The 21,393-nt window shown below is 36.1% G+C and overlaps 1 protein-coding gene across 3 annotated transcripts in view; it reads right to left on the bottom strand.

The window, feature by feature from the left end:
* Nucleotides 1–3,568: 3,568 nt before the first annotated feature.
* Nucleotides 3,569–21,393, bottom strand: part of PKD (serine/threonine-protein kinase D3) — a 97,633-nt gene continuing 79,808 nt past the window's right edge. Inside the window, exons 7-18 of one of the 3 annotated variants that reach the window (XM_076126895.1) lie at nt 21,053–21,152; nt 19,946–20,064; nt 19,426–19,511; nt 18,673–18,802; nt 17,821–17,953; nt 17,179–17,358; nt 16,446–16,615; nt 15,825–16,055; nt 15,263–15,446; nt 14,540–14,722; nt 13,571–13,757; nt 3,569–13,263 (exon numbers count right to left, since the gene is read on the bottom strand). In XM_076126895.1, the coding sequence (XP_075983010.1) occupies nt 13,573–13,757; nt 14,540–14,722; nt 15,263–15,446; nt 15,825–16,055; nt 16,446–16,615; nt 17,179–17,358; nt 17,821–17,953; nt 18,673–18,802; nt 19,426–19,511; nt 19,946–20,064; nt 21,053–21,152 (1,701 nt within the window). In that variant the 3' untranslated portion in view covers nt 3,569–13,263; nt 13,571–13,572. The remainder of the gene's footprint in view (nt 13,264–13,570; nt 13,758–14,539; nt 14,723–15,262; nt 15,447–15,824; nt 16,056–16,445; nt 16,616–17,178; nt 17,359–17,820; nt 17,954–18,672; nt 18,803–19,425; nt 19,512–19,945; nt 20,065–21,052; nt 21,153–21,393) is intronic. The other 2 variants (XM_076126897.1, XM_076126896.1) reach the window with 2 other exon arrangements.

Here is a 21,393-nt window from a genome sequence, read left to right as displayed (position 1 = left end):
TGCAGCCCAACCCTAGGATGGACTGATTGATATGGCATTTAATGTTCGATGTAAATGTACGCAGACATTTTCCACTATTATTTGTCCATAGCAGTCCCTAATGTCCTATTTTTTTTACCTCAAAACATGGGTAGCCTGTATTCGGTACTTACCAAAACAAGTTTGATGAGAAATACAGCGAATGTGAGGAATGAGATGGTCATGAGGGCGCTCTCGGACGAGGGGAAGTGCACGTGTCCGCGGGCCTCGTGCGCCGACCTTGAGCGTCTGTGGGGGGTGCCGTCGTCCGGCCAGGTGGCATCTATGCGATCCGCTGGGGAAATAACTCTCATTATATAAATAATTGCTACATACGTATTTACCACTAGCAGACCCGCGCGGCTCTAATCGTGTAAAAAAAATCTCTATTCACTTAATTTCAGACGCTTCAGAGTTAAATTTGATAAAAATTATACCCAGAGCTGGGATCAAACACAGCTCTGTGTATAATCTGCACGTTTGGCGCAGTGGTTTAAGCGGTCACCTCGCCGCAACAACCGGAGCGCCGCGTGTGGTGGGTTCGAATCCCACCCGGGACAAATCGTTGTGTGATGAGCACGAGTATTTGTTCTGAGCCTGGATGTTAATGTATCTATATAAGTATGTATTTAGAAGTATATAAGTATGTTTATCAGTTATTTGGTTACCATAGTACAAGCTCTGCTTAGTTTGGAATCAAATGACCGTGTGTGAATTGTCCAATCATATTTATTTATTATTTATTTTTATTTAATAAAGTTTAGGCGAGTGGTTTAAGTTGGCACCTCCCACGCAAGTGGTCGCAGGTTCGAATCCGAGGCAACACACCAATGACTTTTCGAAGTTATGTGTGTATTAGAAATAATTATCACTTGCTCTAACGGTGAAGGAAAACATCGTGAGGAAACCTTGCATGCCTAAAATTTGTTTAATACATTTATTGAGGGCATGCAAAGTCCCCAACCCGCACTTGGCCAGCGTGGTGGACTCAAGGCCTAACCCCTCCCTCTCGTTCGGGAGGAGACCCTTGCCCTGCAGTGGGACAGATATGGGTTATTAAAAAAATAAAAAAAAAAAAAAGTTTAGGCGTGATGGTAGAAAGACAGATTTATCCATTTAATACTTATACATCTATATCAGTATGATCTGTACCGCTTTGATGTCATCCCGTCTGTTTTTAACCTATTTCGCGAGAGGGTTGATCACTTTGTATCTACCTCTGCTGTTATTTTTATTGAGATAGCGAGATTCTACGCAATTCCATTTAGAGTCTAGTCACTTCAAAATAGCCAATTAATGTATCCCTATAGGTAAATACCTACCTTGCAATAGAATTATCAGAATTGTCATATTTTATTAAAGTAAGTAGGTATCTAACGAAGTACTTACCAATATTAGCGAGTATAGAATTCTTCAGTTCGTGTAAGTACCTCATCTTGCCGCCGAAACTTCGCCGCGTGTTCTGAGATATCGTATCAGCGACTACTTTCATTAATTTCATTAGATTCTCCATATTCTTCAGTTTATCATCTGGGGTATCTTTAGTTGGTTTAACGTTCTTTTCTTTTTGCTGGCTTGTGTTTTCTTTGTGTTTTTCGTTATTGGGTTTAGTGTTTTCGATTCTGTCTCTATTGTTTTGCTCTGCCTCATTTTCTTGTTTCCTTTTAGTATTGATTTGAGGGTATTGTTGTTTCCTATCTTGTTCTTTATGTGGTCTGTCAATTGGTCGATCAGTTTGTAAATTCTCTTTATTCTTATGATTGTTTTTTGTTGAAGGTTTTCGTGTTTCTATAATTTTCTCCGTAGTTACTTCCTCAGCTTCGTCAATTGCTTCAGTTGTAAAACTATATTTCTTCTTAGATTGAGGTATTTGCGTGACTTTGTAAAATCTATCTCCTTGACTTTCATATTTAGTGAAATTTTCTGTTTCTGTTACGAATGCAGGTTTTGGCGGAATTCCAGTTTTCACTGATGTATGATTTTTAGATTCCTGTTTTGGGTGTTTTTTCAAAATGTGCATTTTTTCAGTGAACTCAAATTCGTCATCTTCTGGAAAAGTAGTCGTAGGTTCTGTGCTATGTTGATGAACTTTGTTTAAATAAATCCTTCTGTTATTAAACTTTTCTGGCGCCTTCTTATCTTCATCAACAAAGGGATTTTTGGGAATTTTATCTCGAACCTTTTCACCTTTGAAATTAACAGCCGGCGATTTCACGGGACTATTATTGAGCTGTACTCTTTTAATATTACCTACATTAGGCACTCGTTCAATCGTACCTTTTGGTTTTCCATCACTGAATTCATTAGGTTTAGTCGACAAACTTAGATCAAATTCATCACTATCCGAATGTTTTTCTTCTTCAATCATGTCTCCTTTAACCACACTTGCAGTATTAACTCGTTTAACATTCCCGAGGTTACTTTGTCTCACCGGGGGTTTACTCCAATTATATTCAGTTGTATTTCTGTTACTATGGATCCATGTTTTCGTCGTGTCTTCGACATCTAAGGCTGGTGTAACAAAAGGGTTATGACTGCTATGTGTCCTGACTGGTTTTCTATAGTGCTGTTGTGATATCTCCACCCATTCGGCTGCTGCTTGTGTGATGAGGAGTAGTGTTAGGAGCATGGTTGTGGACTGGCTGTTGACATGGTCGTGTGAACTGTCGTGTGACGTGTCAGCCGTGAGATGCGGTACTGTTATACCAGGGGTGTATCACTGTAGGTATGTTTAAAATATTTGTATGAATATTTGAAAAACGTAAAAGTTCACAAGTAATACTAAAATTATGGAGATAAACTTTCAGAACAGTTTAATACACTGGTGAAGCAGTTTGTACTTTTGTAGAAAGTCTTATTCCATTCAAAATGTATATTAAATTGGAAATGTTTGATAACTCCGATATGACCTATAGTTAAACGCTAGATCCAAGAAGGTTTTGGGTTTGTCCTAGTAAAGCTCCTAGTGACATCCATTTCCGAACATTTTGGCCAACTTACCTACTTTAGTCAAGACAACAATATTCCTGCTATTATAGGACTAAACTAAAACTTTCATAATAGATATATATTTTAGCCCTGACATTGTTCACCAAAATGTTCGTAACAGTCGTGTTAATAGCGATCATTATTCGCTCCACGTACGAGCCTGCAGTCAGCGCGGCGTGAAGTTTGTCTACCTTAACACGTCGTTATACACACGTTACTATCATGTCAAAGGTATGGAGGTTTTTGAGACACAGTTACCTACATTATAGTCGAATTTCGACTACTGGTGTAACGGTAACAAGTGCACCTACTGCTCGGAATGACATTTTTGCAACTGTTCGAATATCATGACGTTTTGCGTTTAAATAATCAGAGATTTGAATTTGTATGAAGTCAAAGAAGTTTGTATTGATCATAGCAAGGGGCGTGTTTTTTTCTTACTTGCCTCAGAAAATAGCTTGATTTTATGTAGGCAGGTACCTATTTATTATTTTTAAGGTCCGTTGTGATGAGTTGACCAAAAAATTGTTTAAAAGTAAGGAATTTCAAATAAAACAGAGCGTTATATTAAAAACGGCATTTATTATTTAAATAGTGAATATAACACAGTAATGTGTAGTTGGGTGACAATAATCTCTTAACTACAACATCAACGGGCGGGGTCGCGGGGCGCGCTATCCTGTTAGCTACCTACACGATACCATCGTTGTACTTAGGCCGATCATTTACAATATCTCTCTCTGAACATCATTAACGCCCGGTTTCTGAGTACATTTAACAGTAGTTTATCTATTCAATAGCGTTTTCTATATGAGTTTAAACGCTATTGAATTGATAAACTACCGCTAAATGTACCTTAGAAACCGGGGGTAAGACATGTAGTTACAAAATTAAACGAATATAAGTACATTTTAAATGATTCTAGGCATAGCCTCTCCCTCAATTCGGGAGGAGAACCTTGCCAAACAGTGAGACAGTATCTTATTCTATCTCATCTTGCTAAATTGTTTAAAAGATTCCGTCAATTGAAAAGTAAGTACACATTTCATTTCACTTTCTATGGCTGAATAAAGTAACATGCAAGTAAACAGTAGGCGAACAATAAAAAAAAGAAAAGTAAGAGATGAGTTCCGATGATAGAAACGTATCATATTATTTTTAACGGACAACAAAAGGACGAAAATCCTAATTCTACCGTTCTTTTTTATTTTTCGCCATCTGCAAAATGCCCTGTTGCTATATTCACGTAAATGACAAGTATAACTCTGAATATCTTTGTTTCTCATTCATATAAAAAATCAATTTAATAAACGAAATACTTAAGTAAAACTTTATATTTAACATTACTTGTCCAGCTAGCACGCCACGACCCCGCGCTATTATGCTCTTACATTCAAAGACTTACTACACACAAGCACGGATATTGATCGTTATCCAATATATTACTTAGAATTGTACAATTGCCGCCAATTGAGAAAGGGTATTCACATTGAAAATTGCAATACAGAAAGTTCTGCATACAAACTTTAATGTTTGCATTAAATAATAAAATACATTCAATGATAGGAAAGTTTAAAATAACTATCAATAAATATTAATATCGTTGGACAACTTACACACGGCCATTTGAGAGCGTATACCTCTGCTAAGTTACTATAAATAAAAATGTCAGGAAGTCAGGGCATCTGACAGCACGGTCGCCTGATTCCAAACTGAGCCGAGCTTCTTCTGACTAATAGGGAAGAACTAGACTGATCTAGAGCACTAAAATCTGCTTCTGAGAAAATTCAGGAAATCTGTTGCCTCTACTTTACAAAATCACTATACTATTCCTAAGGATAGAGTGCGATACTTTAAAGAAAAAATAATTAGGAAGCACTTAGATCAGTGTGTCCAAGAATAATGTTTCTTTTTTGTTATTGTTTAGATACTGATTCATTCTATGTCGCTCAGATCATTTTCGTTTTAGCGTAGTTTAAAATCAGATTACCCTGCGTGAGTTGTCCAATGATATTTATTTATTTAACTCGTCTAAATGTGTTCAGTAGGTGCTTTCACTAACATAAAAGGCTATGTATTCGGTTAATGTCCGTTCATGTATATAGTAAGTCTGTACACATCGTATTAGTGTCTAACACACATAACATTCACATTCTTCACTTGACACGTCGTTTCTTACGATACGTTTTGCTAGTCCAAATGTGATGAGACAATGAACAAATAATAAAATTAAGTACTTTTTTATCCTTGGTGTTAAATAACGAACAACAGTTGGACTTCTTACTGTAGATAAGTTTTAGAAAACGACCATTTTAAACACTAGTGTGTATGGGGTGTGTAATTATGTAGGATACATAATTAAAATCACCTGGAACTTGTATCTAAACGAAGACAAAAACAAAAAAATACAATAGTTGAAACATAAAATTCGAATTCGCAGACAATAAGAATATCTAACAATGGCGTATTTGTTAACCATGAAATTATCATCATAATTGAGAGCTGAGTTTCTCTTAAGATACGGTTTTAACATTTTAGCTACTTTAATTTGAAATACTTATTTTATTGTACCTACTCTCCAATGTCTTGGCTCAACACATTTGGACATCCATTAACACCTATTGCTGCTGTTATAATAATATGTTACAAATTACACTAATTCACAATTTCGGTTCTGTTTGGTCCAAAATTTATCATTAAAATATACATCAAGTTAGAGAAGTAAAATACAGTTATAGAATTGTATATAAATGTTGTAATTATAAAAATAATGAATATAATATAATAATTACGCGAATGATAATACTAAGAATCACTTATGCGGTGGCATGGGTAGGGTCGTACGAATGTTAAACTAGAGTACTGTACTGTAAAAATAAAATATTTTTTCAAAAAATTGTGGTTTAGTTCTGTGCTATTACAGAAAATTATTTTATGCAGAAAAAGATCTGTTTACATGACTAAAGGATACAATATAGTTTCGGGTTTCGCTATCGAAAAAGGATCTTAGGTTTTAACAGGTTTATTTAGCTTGCCCTACTTTTGTCTGTGGTTATCATCTCACAGTTCATATATTTTAAAAATGCTGCTCATGAAAACTAAATAAAAGAATATAGTAGTATCTATAAAAATAGGTATTCTAGCTTACTGTAATAGACCTTACCCAGGCCACAATAACATGAAAGTATTACAAAACGACAGTTACAACGTATAACACGTACACTTGCACCTACACAATATGTAAATACACAGAATTGACCATTGAAATGTATAGTTTATAGTTTAGTATATAACCTGCGTACTGACAGACATTACACAATACATATTCTTTCTTACAAAAGCTAAATTTTCTCTCAGACTTTACAAACATATAAACAAAGTTTTTAAATACCTAGGCAAGCTAGGTATATTATATAAATAATAGTTCCTATCCCGCACTAAACCAGCGTGGTGGACTCAAGGCCTTAACCACTCTCTCATTTCGGGAGGAGACGCTAGCCCAGTAGTGGGACATTAACGGGTTAAATTCATTTCGAATCAAATAATGTTCTATATGGGAAATAGATCCGAAACTAGCGACCTTTTATAATTGTTTGTGCCTCACAAGTCAACATAAACAGTTTCAGGAAAAATCTTTATAAAGGCAATATCTCTCAGTACGAAGATTTAATTAAAATTATTATAACATTTAATAAACATTAGCACAATGTAGACATAATATATCTAAGTATATATAAAATACAATATATAAACAACGAACTAGCAGCGATAAAGTAACGCGATACATAGAGATCACAGAAAATGGAAGCTTGCCGCAAAATATTGTAAAAAACATATAAAATTATAATGTATATAATCACAGCTTTAGAATGGGGTGACCAGGGGCTAGTTGTGTGTGATCTGAATAAAGCGTTGGGAACAAAATATCCTCTATAGAAATTAAAATTGTAAGTGCCCATACCTCTTTGTGTAGTCTGGATTAAATACGATCATTAAATTCGATCTCTACAAAGAGTAAAAGAGATTGTAATAACAGTAATATATCAAATTGTGTTCTTTGTACTGAAAATAATGCGACAAGGAATAATCAGGTTGAAAATATTGCAGTGAAGTAGAATAACATACGTAAAAATAGCTTTATGGCAATTTCTTTGATGAAATAACTTTGAATATTGACAAAATTAATAAATATGTAAGAACAAGTTTAATAATACATAGTGTTTTTACTTTATTATGACCACACACAACAAAGCCAGGTCTTCTCTCGGGAATGACGGCTCAGTAGCACAACAGCGACGCACCATGTTTGTTCAACTATCCTCATATATGCGTATACCTTCATTTACATGGACATCGACCTTTTTCCTTTCAGTTTTCACACTTTCAGTTGAAGATTAGAATTCACTTTCCTTTATATTATATAAGGTGTAACTGGAAAAATGTATTTCATGCAGAGCATATTTTTTTTTATTCTGTTTGACTTTATAAGATTTTTTAAATATATATATATATATATATATATATATATTTGTTATATTAATGTCGTCTCGTAGAGACTTGCTTATAACGGACACATAGTACGAAAAAACAGGAAGTGACTTCTTGTGAATCATATAATGTTTGTTTATATGATGACGTTGATGATTTTAAGCATGTCAAACCATTGAATAAGTTTCAGTTAGTATAGTATAGTATGTTGAACCAAGGTCACAAAAAAGGAATTGGCTCCTAGCAGTACCATTATACAGGGTGTCCCAAAACTCAACGATAATCCGAGACAGGATGAAAGGCCAAGTCATACCGGCTATAGGAAAAATAAAAAAAAAATTCCATGTCACTTAGTTCAGCAATAATAGACACTTTTCAAAAAAGTTGAAAATCCACACCCTTGGTCGCATTTTCAAGTCCTGTGATCACCAATGTCACAATTTCGCTGTGTTTTTTTGAATTTCGTGATCTTAATTAAATATGCTATTAATCGTATAACAAATTAATGCACAAAACATTGTTAATTTCATAAAAAAAGTTAAGTTTTAGTGAGTCATCTTTCTCAAAAATATCGTTACTCAACTTTGACGCTTCATACTGAAAAAAAAATGTACTACACTACCCTTGGCAAGTTATTTCAAAAGTTGGCGCATTTAATCAAGATTTCAAAATGGTGCAACACTTGCCACTTTTCTTGCCATTAAAAATGTTATTTTTATTTGAACGAAGAGTATCCTCGCAAATGGATCGGACGAGTGGTACAATTTTATGGCATCCTCGTTCCCCCGATCTAAATCTAGTAGATATTTTTGACTGGGAATGCATAAAAGAAAAAGTCTATTCAAAATCAATACAAAATCTATCAGAACTTCGCCAGAAAATTGACACAGCGTTGGAAGAAATAAATGCAAGGAATTTTGCTTGACTGGTGAAAAAATCTTTTGTACGTCGTTGCAGAGCCTGTATTCGTGCCAGAGTAAAGCAATTATTTTTAGTAAAGATGTAATTGAGTCAGTCCATAACAAATATTCAATGTAATAAACATAATAGGTTATAATAATAAAAAAAAACAATGAACGAACCATCGATCTTATTTAATTATTCTCCTTAAACTAAAGTAATTCCAAATTGTTTTCCTCTAGCATGAATTCAGGCTCTGCAACGCCTTACAAAAGACCTTTGCACCGGTCAATCAAAATTCCTTGCATTTATTTCCTCTGACGCTGTGTCAATTTTCTGGCTAAGTTATGATAGATTTTCTATTAATTTCGAATAGACTTTTTCTTTTATGCATTCCCAGTTAAAAATATCTACTGGATTTTGATCGGGGGAACGAGGAGGTCATAAAATTGAACCACTGCGTCCGATCCATCCGCGAGGATACTCTTCGTTCAAATAAAAACAACATTTTTAATGGCAAGAAAAGTGGCAAGTGTTGCACCATTTTGAAATCTTGATTAAATGCGCCAACTTTTGAAATAACTTGCCAAGGGTAGTGTAGTACATTTTTTTTTCAGTATGAAGCGTCAAAGTTGAGTAACGATATTTTTGAGAAAGATGACTCACTAAAACTTAACTTATTTTATTAAATTAACAATGTTTTGTGCATTAATTTGTTATACGATTAATAGCATATTTAATTAAGATCACGAAATTCAAAAAAACACAGCGAAATTGTGACATTGGTGATCACAGGACTTGAAAATGCGACCAAGGGTGTGGATTTTCAACTTTTTTGAAAAGTGTCTATTATTGCTGAACTAAGTGATATGGAATTTTTTTTTTATTTTTCCTATAGCCGGTATGACTTGGCCTTTCATCCTGTCTCGGATTATCGTTGAGTTTTGGGACACCCTGTATATTATGTATGTCCATATTACACCTTACATAACAAGAAGGAAGAAATTTTGTAATCAATTTAAAAACAGTACAGTTTTTAGTTGAAATAAATCGGAAATGTTACCACTTTAGAGTATTTCATCAGTCATTATTTCCATAAACTGTCATATTATTATCATTTAATTTATTCTTCTAATTATAATGTACTTAAAAACGCTAATATATTTATTCTCGTTCTATGTATGAAAGCTAGTTGCGCGTATGATTGCCACATACAAATCTCATACAAAATGGAATATATTTTCAAAATGTGTTTGTTTCAAAAGTGTTCAATACAAAATGTTGGCACTATTGCTTTGTCACTCTGTATTTAGAATTTATTGTTTTTTTTAAATACTATTATTTTCTATGGTAAAGAACGTATTATGACGCGGTCACACGTTTTTCTTTAATGGAAGGTGAAAACTTTAAATATTGATTCCGTATGTTAAATAAAAACTAGAGAAATATAGCTTTTGTTCTTAAGTTTCTTGCCATTTATAGCAAATTCAGTCATTTAAGATTTTAGTTAAGTACTTTGTTTATAAAATGTATACAACATTTGAGCGTTAAAATTGGGTCGTAATCCAAATAATAAACTCAGTTTTTCAAGACTTGTTAATACCAAAAGAATGAAGCAATATTCCTTCATTCTTTTTGTATTCGCATCGCATCATTCGTATATTCGCATCGATTTCACGGTGAAGCTCAAATCGTTAAAAAAACAAGACCCTTTTCGCTGCTGCTTAAAAGTATCTTATTATTTAAGGACCTTTATATACCTTATTTTGTCTGGTATCCACCCCTAAGGGGAGAAGACGTGATTTTATGTATATATGTAAGTAAGCAATATACTTCCCTAGTTTCACTCGACATACAGAAATCAATCTTTAAAGTATCCCCATTAGCTTGAGAAAGCATCATTTTATGACATTTAGGCCGTCGCGTGGCGTTCCGCCGTCTAATGCTCTACATATAGATAGAAAGAGAATAGACTAATATTATTAGTTTTATATAGAAACGTACACATAGACTTGTACGATGAGTTTGTGTTTAATGATATGAACGCTTTTCTCTCGAATAGGTTCTAGTTAAATAAGAAATATTGTTGACATTTTCGTATAGTGGGATTGTGAATTTCATTTTACATTTTGTTTTTAGTGTTTCGCTAGTTTTACAACATATGGATAAGTGTCGGATAACTTAATGATCCAATTGATACTTATTCAGTCGTAGTCAAATCGGCCATAAGTATTTGTATAAGCAATTTCTGCATCTTTAGGTAGCCTATTTTTCATGAAAATAAGCATTCAAAATTATAAATTGTTTCTTTACAGAAAGTTGTAATGTATTTTTCTGACGAAGCCAGTTATATATTTTACATTAGTTCAAAGATTAAGATACTTTTTAATATAAACCCCGCTTTTTGCTACCCTTTGACCACCACGGACGGCTATACTTGACAAATCCGATATGTCGAGTACAGCCGACCGTGACGGTCAAAGGGTTAAGAATAAGAAGTCCATGATTGTAATGGCTCATACTTCACCTGAAACATACAATCCCACTATACTCTTGTTCATGTTTAAATTAATACAAATACAATAAAATCTAGACATCGATCAACTAAATATATTCGTAAAAACATATATAAAATAATTATATTAAAATATTAGTTCATAACTTAACAGTTTAAGTTAAATTCCTTAGGGACTAGGAGTTGTCTTAACTAACAAATGAGTTTGAAACATTCAGTTACAACTACAAATAAAAAATAGGTATTTTAATACAAATACGACTTAATTGTTACATGGAAGAAGTGAGGAGACATTTGAAAAGGAGTAGATTTATTTCGATAACTAGTCAACATTATTTAGAACCGTTTTCCCCTTGCATTATATGTACTTATTTTATTTGTGACTTTTTATAAAGGCCACTGCATATCGGATACGTAGACGTAGCATGCAACATGCACGTAGCGTGCACGTGTACGTAGAAGTGGTGTGCACGTGTATGTATCTAATGTGCAGTGGTCTTTAGTATACACATGAAACACTAAAGTTTCCTGCGATAAATCTAGCATTTCTATATTGTGACGTATTCAGTAAACTATCTCGTTTTAACACTTAAACAATAATTAACTTAAATATACTCGTTCACAACAAATAAACGCAAAACTGCTAATTAACTAAACTAAGTTATTTAAACCCCACGCTCCAATAAATTATAAAATATTTAAAACAATAATGGCTAGTTTTACCACTTGCGAATAAGTATTGGATAACTTATCCGGCGGATATATTGGTAGAATTAATCATACATTTCAAATGTAAATCATGTATTGCTTACTAAGTGATATACGCAACAAGATTTTATATTAAGATGGTGATAAACTTAGTAGCCTTTTTCGGACATTGCAATTTTCCGACACACACACTTCACTATCTATTAGATAGGGTATCTAAAACTTATTCATAAGTAGTAAAACTGGCTCCATATTTTGTAATTTTACTAACGGAGGAATGCAGTTATTTGACAACCATTGGATAAACTGTAAACAGTTATTTGTGACAGTAACAAAAAACAATGTAAAATTATATAAAAATAACAGTAAAATTCTAAAAAAATAATATTGTAAAATAATGTCAAAATGCTTAGTAAATGTCAAGTGGATACAATTGTATCGTTATTTATTTAATTAATTAGTTTTAGGCCAGTGGGCTTACTCCTGACAGAATCGAACTAGAATTAATTCCGTTGAATCAGATTCGAGCAAATATTATAATTTTAAATTCCAAACTAGCGCGTAATCAAACTCTGGTTTAAAATAAAAATAATCTAAATCACACAATCCAATTAGTTATAACTTTTAAACCATTCTAAGTATAGTTTTTAAAAGTAACCAGCGTGTTTGCGTTAATTTCCGTATCCCTTTATATATTAATTCCAATTAAATTTACTTTAAACCAGCGTTCAATGATGCGCCAGCTTATAATTTACGAGTACGTTTTCACATTACCTCGAATCTAATTCAATCGAATACAAACTCGATTCTCTCAAAAGTAAGCCGGTGGTTTCACCCTCTCTAAATATCTATCAAATAGCATAATAAATGTAAGTTTTATACTTGTTTTCATTCATTTACTGTCATTTTATTATTAACCAGATATGCTATCTGATACATATTTATAGATAGTGAAACTGGCTCTAATATAATTCTATAAAATATATTAAATTGTAACTTGGCTCATTTATACTTGGCGTATGTTAAGTACGACTTGGCTCAAATTGTAACTTGGCATGTTTTATAAATAGCTTGCTTTAAATTGGCATTTTTATTGGCTCATTGTAATTGGCGATTGTTTGATAAAATTTAATCAAAACTGTTTCTTTTCATTGTTTTGAAACTAAAAAAACATTATTTTTTCGAGTAGTACTCGTAGAAACAGAACTCGGTTTCATAAATTAAGGTTCAGTTTAATTTTTTTTTCGAATTCAGAACAATAAAAAGCCTCGACTTTTAAATTCTTAACACCAACATGACAAAACTGCAAATAATTAAACATGACTTTAGCCACGTTGAAGTAAACCTTATTTGAAAACGGGTGCCCTAATAAAGCAATTTTTTGTCACAAAAATCATCATCATCAAATTGGTGTCAAGATTTCAATATGTAATACAAAAATGTACGTAATTTTAAAGGAATATTGACGTCATATATTGGCACGGTGTCTGTAAGGAGTAGAGGGCGTGTGTGAGGGGGAGGGAGAGGGAGGGTGTGGGCTGAGTGCCTACCGCACGCCGATGAGGAGCTTCTTCCAGCGGAAGCGCACGTACAGCTTGTGTAGCGTGCGCGGACGACGGGCCTCGGTTGCATGCGGGCTCTCTAATCTACGGGAAACAAGTACATGTTTAGTAAACTTGCATATTTTGAGAAAATGATGATTAGGTTTCTCTGGAGGCTTCAACGGTCTTATGTTTTGTTTTTGAGTTATTCTGACATATTTAGCGAAACTCTTCGACTTCGCGACGTCCATAGCCAGTTGCGCTCACCGTTCGGTAAACGATCTGTGGGTTAACGTTGGCGCGGTCATTCTATAGATGGGTGACCGCATAGTGGTGTTTGAACTGGGCGTCTCCGTGCTTCGGAGGGCACGTAAACACACAGATATAGGAGTACATATAGCAGTATACGTACGGTCAGCGCTCGTCCCAGCGCGCATCGTCGCTGGCGTGCGTGAGGTAGCGGTGGCCCACGCGCGCCTCCAGGCGGCGCAGGTCGCGCCACGCCTCGGCCGTCTGCAGCCACGCGTGCGCCACGGACTTGTCCACCGACAGCCGCTTGCGCTGCTTCACTTGCAGCAGGTTGTTGATCAGGTCGATCGCTGCACACGCACATATACATACATACACGTGTAGATTACACTTCAAGCAACACACTCAATAATTGCCTAAGGCCCAGCGCAGACAGAGCGGAATAATCCTCGCGCGATCTTAGGCATTTTCTTTACGGCTCGCGTATGCTCGAGCATGCTCGCGACTGCGCGAGGAAAGCATTCTGGGTTACCATTCTACATTAAACATGCCCGTTTGTCGTGAAAGTTCATCAACGATGGTGGACTGGGCCATGATTATAATTGCTCTTTTGGCTGAAGAAGAATAAAAATGACGTTCTCCCTCTTTAAACTCAGTAACAATATTGAAAATTCTCGTACGATGCCGCGCGGGGATACCCGCGCATCCTCGAGGACGCGCGAGCATTTTTTGTCAGGTTCAAGCACTTATGCACTTTATTTTAATAATGTTAAAGTTGATTTTCAAGTGTGTTAAAAAAATCCTCTCCGCTGCGCTCCTCTCGATCTGCACTGACCCTAATAGGTCGTTACTATTTCACTTAATTGCGGAAAATGTAGTCTAGTCTTTAACATCACCGAAAATAAGATAACGGCACTGAAATCTACGCAAATATTTTAAATTCATAAGTTTAGATCGATGTTTGCAAGCCACCACGCCGAAACAATTTTAGATGAAAGTTTACAGTGTTTTGTACCTTATGTTTTAGAATAACACATTATGGAAATACTAGTTTTGTCTCGTGAGTTTGTCTGTGCAATTTACAAAAATATTGCCAAGAAAGTAAATATATTACATATAGATATATTCATACCGTCAGCGGAGATCTCCCTCCAGGGCGTGGGCGGGTACATGAAGGCGGCGTTCTGTATCTGCTCGTTGATGTCCTCGTCCTCGTTGAAGGGGAACGTGCCCGACAGTGACACGTAGATGATCACGCCCACCGACCACATGTCCAGCGAACGATTGTACCCCTTGTTGCGGAGTACCTCCGGGGCTACACACATTTATTTATTTATTTACAGGTAACACAACAGGTATAATATAAAACAGACAAATAAAAAGATCTAAACTTATATAAAATACCCAATTATTGTGTTACCAATAATTAATAACATAGTAGTTTTACAAAGAGATTTTTAATTCAAATCAAATGAATGTAATATGATAAGATGAAGTGTCTTGTAAAGGGAAAAAGTATTTACGCAAATAAATATTTTCAATTTATGCTAAATAATTGACGCTTTTTTATATAAACGAAAAATTAAGCACCATTCTCTGGTCATTTTATGTATGTATCAAGCACCATTAAGCGTAAATCGAAGAAATTGTTAAATCGCTCATATCTAGTGGCCAGATGACAAATGTGTACAATAGCATCTAACACTGCATAATGGTTTTACCGCGCGACGACATATTTCGAAATCGATCTTAACCATTGTTTAATAAGACCCAAGTTTGGCCTTTAAACTTCAACAACTTTATCCAAAAAATTGTATAATAAATAGTTCAGAATTGTATGCTGTAAAGTGCTCACCAAGATACGCCGGCGTGCCAACAACAGATCTCCTGAAGGACTTCTCCCCGATGATCCTGGCGAAGCCGAAGTCACACAGCTTGACCTGAGGGAACTCCTCATCGGTAGAGAGCAGCACGTTCTCCGGCTTCAAGTCACAGTGGACTATGTTCTTTTCGTGCAAGTGTTTTAGAGCTACTAGGATCTGGAAAAGAAAAGTAGGTTTGATAATTTTTTTAGTTTCGCTTTGCATGTTTATTATAGATTAGTATACGGGAATTAACATCGTGAACATGCATAATATTGTACTACTGAAATATTTGTCATTGTGGAAATGGACTGCCATTGACATGAAAATCATATTTTTCTAAAGGAACCTGGTAAAAACAATGAAAATGTTGGCGGACAAACATAAAAATTGGACTTAACAATTATTTTGATAAGATTGTATTGTCAAATCAAATTGCTGATAATAAAAAAACGGATTTTCCCCATCATTTCACGTGGTATTGATACTGCTGACAATATCCAAAAAATGTATTTAACTTAATGACTTTAACCACCATTATACATTTTAACTAACCTGTGCCACCAAAAACTTGGTAATCCTCTCAGTAAGCCTCCCGTTCTCATGCGACAGGATCATCTCAAGCATATCTCCCTTCAGCTTCTCCATGACGACGAAGATCCTCTCCGGCGTCTCGAACATTCGCTCCAGGTTCACCACGCCAGGGTGGGACAGGTTCTGAAGTATCGCCACCTCGTTCTTGAGTTGCGCTTCTTGTTTAGTTGGGAAACGGAGCTTGTCTATCACCTGCAATTATGAGTTGTTTTGTATTTAATAAATTATCTAAAATTATGTGCATTTTCAAAGTCCAGAAAACTTTAAGTTGACTTTTCATTACACACCAATTTTCTGCTTAGAAACCATAAAATAAAGAAAAAGACAAATACATGTAGCATCTCACTAGATTCTTCTGTCGAATGTAATGTAATGATGTTTTTTCGTACTTCCCCTGCTTTCGAGCACGATACGTGATTGGTAGACGGTTCCCTCTAAGTTTAACTTTGCGGATTATGTCATAATTAAGCTAAATTTCAGATAAACTTTCTTGAATGTGTTTTTGAATTCAAAGGCAATATTATTACTTAATCTAAAATACAGTACAAAAAATTTTCAAAGGAAAAATATATTTTAGTGTACCTTAATCGCCACGGGCCGCTTACTACGGCGATGCAGTCCTCCATACACAATTCCAAACTGTCCTGAGCCCAGTACCTCGTCGGGGTATATCTGGTAGAGCTGCGCCATGTCGGTGACGCGCTCCTCGGTGCCGTCGGGCTCTGCGTCGGGCCCCGCGCCGCGCGCCTCGGCTGCGGACACACACACCACACGTGGGAGCGACCACCGCACTGGCGGTCACAGACTACTTTATTATTTACCTATGTCTGACTACATTGAGAGACGCCACAAAGACAGAACAAAACGTATAAAAACTATAGTCTTCAAAAATAAAATATTAGGACTAAAACAAAAGAACGTATTTGCATTGAGTTTGAGACAACCAACAAAAGTATCGTTGCCCGTAGCGGTTTGCAGTCAGCCCTTTACCACGGACGATATAATTCGGTCGAAATGTCGGGCAAACAAAAAAAGTATTCCAACCTTTAATTTTCAATCGCGCTTTAGGTTCGTTACATTATAATATTATGTATCGTTGTTCGTGGAATAAGTAGGTTAAAATGCAATAACTATTACATTAAAAAATGCTCCGAGATTATATAAGAAATCTATCTGTCTATCGCAGAAACGACAGATGATAATTCGTGTGCGAATTGAATCCAACGCCGTGCAATAAAACCTGACCGTATGCCATAATGACCATCAAAACAAATCCATTTCTTTTCACACAATACTCAATAGTAGTATATAATACCTGAATGGTGTGTAACGGGCATCAGCGCTTGCCTGACTGCTGTCTCCCAGGACCTGGCGAGGTATGCTCCCAGGCCGGAGTCGGGAGGGGGAGGCGCTCCCCCCGCCCACGCTTCCTCCACCCCTACTAGATAGTCCACGTTCGCGGTGCGGACCTCGAAGCAGTGCATCACGTCTGTACCTGCAATATGAGTGTAGTTTAATGTATAAATCATAGGGGAATTTAGATATGGTTAAAAGCGATTTATAATAGTGTCAACGATTAAAAATCTCTAAAAAATTATAATTAATACATAACATTGCTTGTCGGTGCAATTCGTAATCAGTCTAGAATTTCACTACCTATTTTACGCTTAATATCCAGAGTTTACTTGTGTTTTGACGTAACGTTTTGTTCATAGATTCCATTCATCTTGTCAGCTGTAGCACACAAATTCTCGCAGTGAGAAGGTGCTTAAATAGTAAACGCAAACGCGGTAAACCCGAATGAAGAAGTCCTCTACTTCGATTACTTTCAGTGACTGGACATAACTTGTTACCGTTGCCGGGCGATAGCAGAAGAGAGGAAGGAAACCCCTGCTTAGCAGTGGGAGGGCCAAAAAAGGTCTAAAAAAAGAAACAGAAGGTAAGAAGTGATATTTACCAGAGTGTGGTTGTCTCGCGGTGTCAATAGCGAGTATCTCGTTGAGTGGTATCTCCTTGTAGTACTTAGTGCCTTGGTCAGACGTGAACAAAGTGATAGACTTGCTGTCTAACCGCCAATAGTGACGTTTTAACTGAAACGTAATCAAATATGTAGTTAGTTCACTGGAAAGTAGTTGGTATTTTAGTTATATATGTGTATTAAAAGTAAAGGTAGAGCGAAAAGTGGTAGACAAAACGTAAATTCGCTCATTTTGTGTTGTCTAAAATTTTGGTTTCTTTGTTTGTTTTTGGTATGCGTGCAATAGTAACGAAGAGCAACCAGTGCGTGCACGCACATATATAAACGTATTTTATGTTTAAAAAATCAACTCATGTAGCGGAGAAATATAATAATTACAGGTATGAAGTAATAACGCCTAGAACATTTTTTTTTTTTTGTCGTATGGTTAGTGGTCAACCTAGTGTCAAAGTTGTTCAAGCCGCCCGAGAGGCCTTTGACATGGCTTAACGACTGTTATTTTAGTAGATAACAGCCGGGACCGACTTTTTACGTGCCCTCCGAAGCACGGAGACGCCGAGCTCAATTACCACTATGCGGTCACCCATCTATGGAATGACCGCGCCAAGAGATGCTTGACCCACAGATCGTTTACCGACCGGTGAGCGCAACTTGCTATGGGCGCCTCGCTTAGAACATTAAACCAGTATAACGTAACGTAACAGATAACTTAACCTAAACCTAACTTGAGTGCAGTGATATGTAGCCAAAAATACTACATTATCTCTATTATAATATATATTTCACATTTAAAGAAAAAGTTAAATAAAAAAACAATAAGAAGATACTCACAGTTTTATCCTTATTAGTGAAGTGTACCAGCCAGCCCTCCTTGAGCCACTGGCCCTCTCTCTTCTTAGTGTGCTTGACGGACTGCACGATGCGCATGAGCGGGATGTTGGCGCTGGGCGACGACGACGAGCTGTAACGTGCACGCGTCAGATCTACTAGCTTAGGGGGTGGGGGGGAGAGAAAGGGGGTGTGGTGACTGTGGTGGTGGGGAGGGTACTTTAGAAGTAGATTGTTGAATTGAGGTTTTGATGTTTGTTTTAGGTTTTTGATGAAGGTTTGCAGCGTAGTAGTTTAATGATTTTTTGTAAATCTATGTTAAACCGCAATTCTATTGTACTTTATACTAGTGTGTTATTCGTTTTTCTCGAAAAATACTGCGATTTATATAATACGTTGGCGATCAATGGATCGGGCATTAGCTAGTATTGAAAGTATGTTGTCGTGGACGTCCAGATACGAGATGTTAAATAGATAAAATAAGGCAAGGGTTTTGAAACATGATCCCAATTTTATACCGAAAGCACTTTGCAAACTTAAATATCCCATTAAATGAATTATTCTTAAAGCAAACTCTCACAACATCAAAACAAATGTATCTCGGTTTTATTCCCTGAAATGTTCATAAGAAAGCCGCACAAAACCCCACATTTTAAAACCTTCACCAAACTCCACAAAACATCACAATCCCTACCTTCCCACACCACCGCCACCACACACAGACACAAAAACTCACAAGCTATAGTAATATCTCACCTGCTTGGCCTGCTGGCTGAGCGCTCCGGCAGTGTGTCACGTTGCGGCTCGTCTTCATCACCACCGGGGGGACGTCTGAACTGCACCTGTGTATATACATTATACAAGTTTGTTATTTGAGGGTACTTTGATTATAACAGTTATGTTTACAAGCTTTACTGTATCGTTGGTGGGCGGATTTGCGTAGATTCATTCGTTTACAGTCTTGTAGTAGTTTTCTTTCGGACAGTGTTAAGAAAGAGAAGCTAAAACACAGTAATAAGGGACGTGCCGGTCACAGGAGAGTTCTATTTCCCTTTCGGGTAACATTTATCATCACTCCAATTCCCGTAGACAGTCGAAAGGTAAGTCAAACAGGCTTGAAAAAGATTTAATACAAAATTTCTCGATGATCAAGATTTAATGCAAAATTTCTCGATCAAGTCAGCCAGTTGGCGTTAGTCGATAGTATAAGGTACTCGCTCGATTGGACATAAACAACTATTAAATATTTTCACATAGAATTGGCATGGAGACGTACCTCGGTGCCATCAATAGTGGTAGTATCAGGCGCGTCGTTGCCTCCATCATCGGACTCGTCGTCCGGCAGACGCACCGACTCTGAGAGCTCGCTGCCCGTACTGCTGTCTTGATATTCACCTGTGTAGTATATAATACACAACACATTGTAACTGTATTTATAGCTGGGATTTATTAACAGATATAGGTGACGCCATACAATTTAAGCACAAGTTACCAAAGCATATGGCAAACATAACGTAGGCATAGTGGAGAGGGGCCATAATTGATTCTTTTACCAATCGGACGATCGAAGAGCAATTATAGTCCTCTGCATCGTACCTCGCATTTTTTTTACAGACGGACATAAGAATCAATCATTGTTTTCTAGTGCCATTGATAAAGTTGTTTGGCGTCAGCTATAACAATAATCTAGGTAAAATACTTACCCGGGACATAAAAAAACAATATATTTTCCATATAATAAGCAAAGCGATAATAATTATAATGAACCTTATGATTCGATGTAAATGGTACAGAATGTTTCCAAAATGTTTGCAACAGAAGCTGTATGTATGTACAAGGCTTGTGATTAAAGCAGTAAAACATTACTCAACAGATAAAACTGAAGAATTAATTAATAACAGGATACATAAAATCTATTATATACCATTTAGAAAACACATAGCTGCTACAGTCTAGATTATTTTTAAATGACATGTGGCAATAATAATTATACATAGAGCAATTTCAATGACATAAAGCTTAACTCAGGCTTAATCTTAGGTTCCATTTATAATTATACGATTGTAGGTAGCACGTCTATACAAGCAAAAACGTTTCACTATTCTATAGATTTTAAAAATGTTTGGAAAGTGACAATTTATCTGAACTGTTACGTGTCTGTAGATAGGAACGAAGATTCTTGGTTAACTAGTACATTTCTAAATCATATTTTATTTTGATAAATGTACCAGGTAACTTCGAATGGACAGATTTCACAAGCAATGAGCTTAAAACTAATAATGTAACGCAACAAACTTTTAAAGCCCATACCATATTCCAACGATGTCCATGATACATGTATTTACACCGGTATTGTCCCATTATGTACAGTTACAATACTAACACTTACTGTGTGGGTCCCGTATCTCGGCGCCGCAGTCCTTCGGGATGAACGGGATGCACTTTCTGTGCGCGTTGTAGTGACAGTCGCGACATTGTAGGCCCTGGAGTGTAAGATTTTAATGGCTGGATTAATTTAACATGTGTGTGAAAAGTCAATGTTTTGTCGTGTTTAGTGGTTTTATTGTGGCTTGAATGGTAACCTAGAGCATGTATAATAACCAAATGAAAAAAGATACTAGGCGTTTGCCCTGAATAAGTGAAAACGAGAATGTCTGTGCCATGTTTCGCTTAATCTGTAATCGCTCGGAGGCAACAATTTAGGGGAAATATGAAAAAAAAAAC

The sequence above is a fragment of the Anticarsia gemmatalis genome, chromosome 19 (assembly GCF_050436995.1).
Source record: "Anticarsia gemmatalis isolate Benzon Research Colony breed Stoneville strain chromosome 19, ilAntGemm2 primary, whole genome shotgun sequence".
In the NCBI taxonomy this organism is placed as follows: domain Eukaryota; kingdom Metazoa; phylum Arthropoda; class Insecta; order Lepidoptera; family Erebidae; genus Anticarsia; species Anticarsia gemmatalis.
The sequence above is the reverse complement of the archived record's forward strand: the minus strand, read 5'-3'. Positions and strand labels throughout refer to the sequence as shown.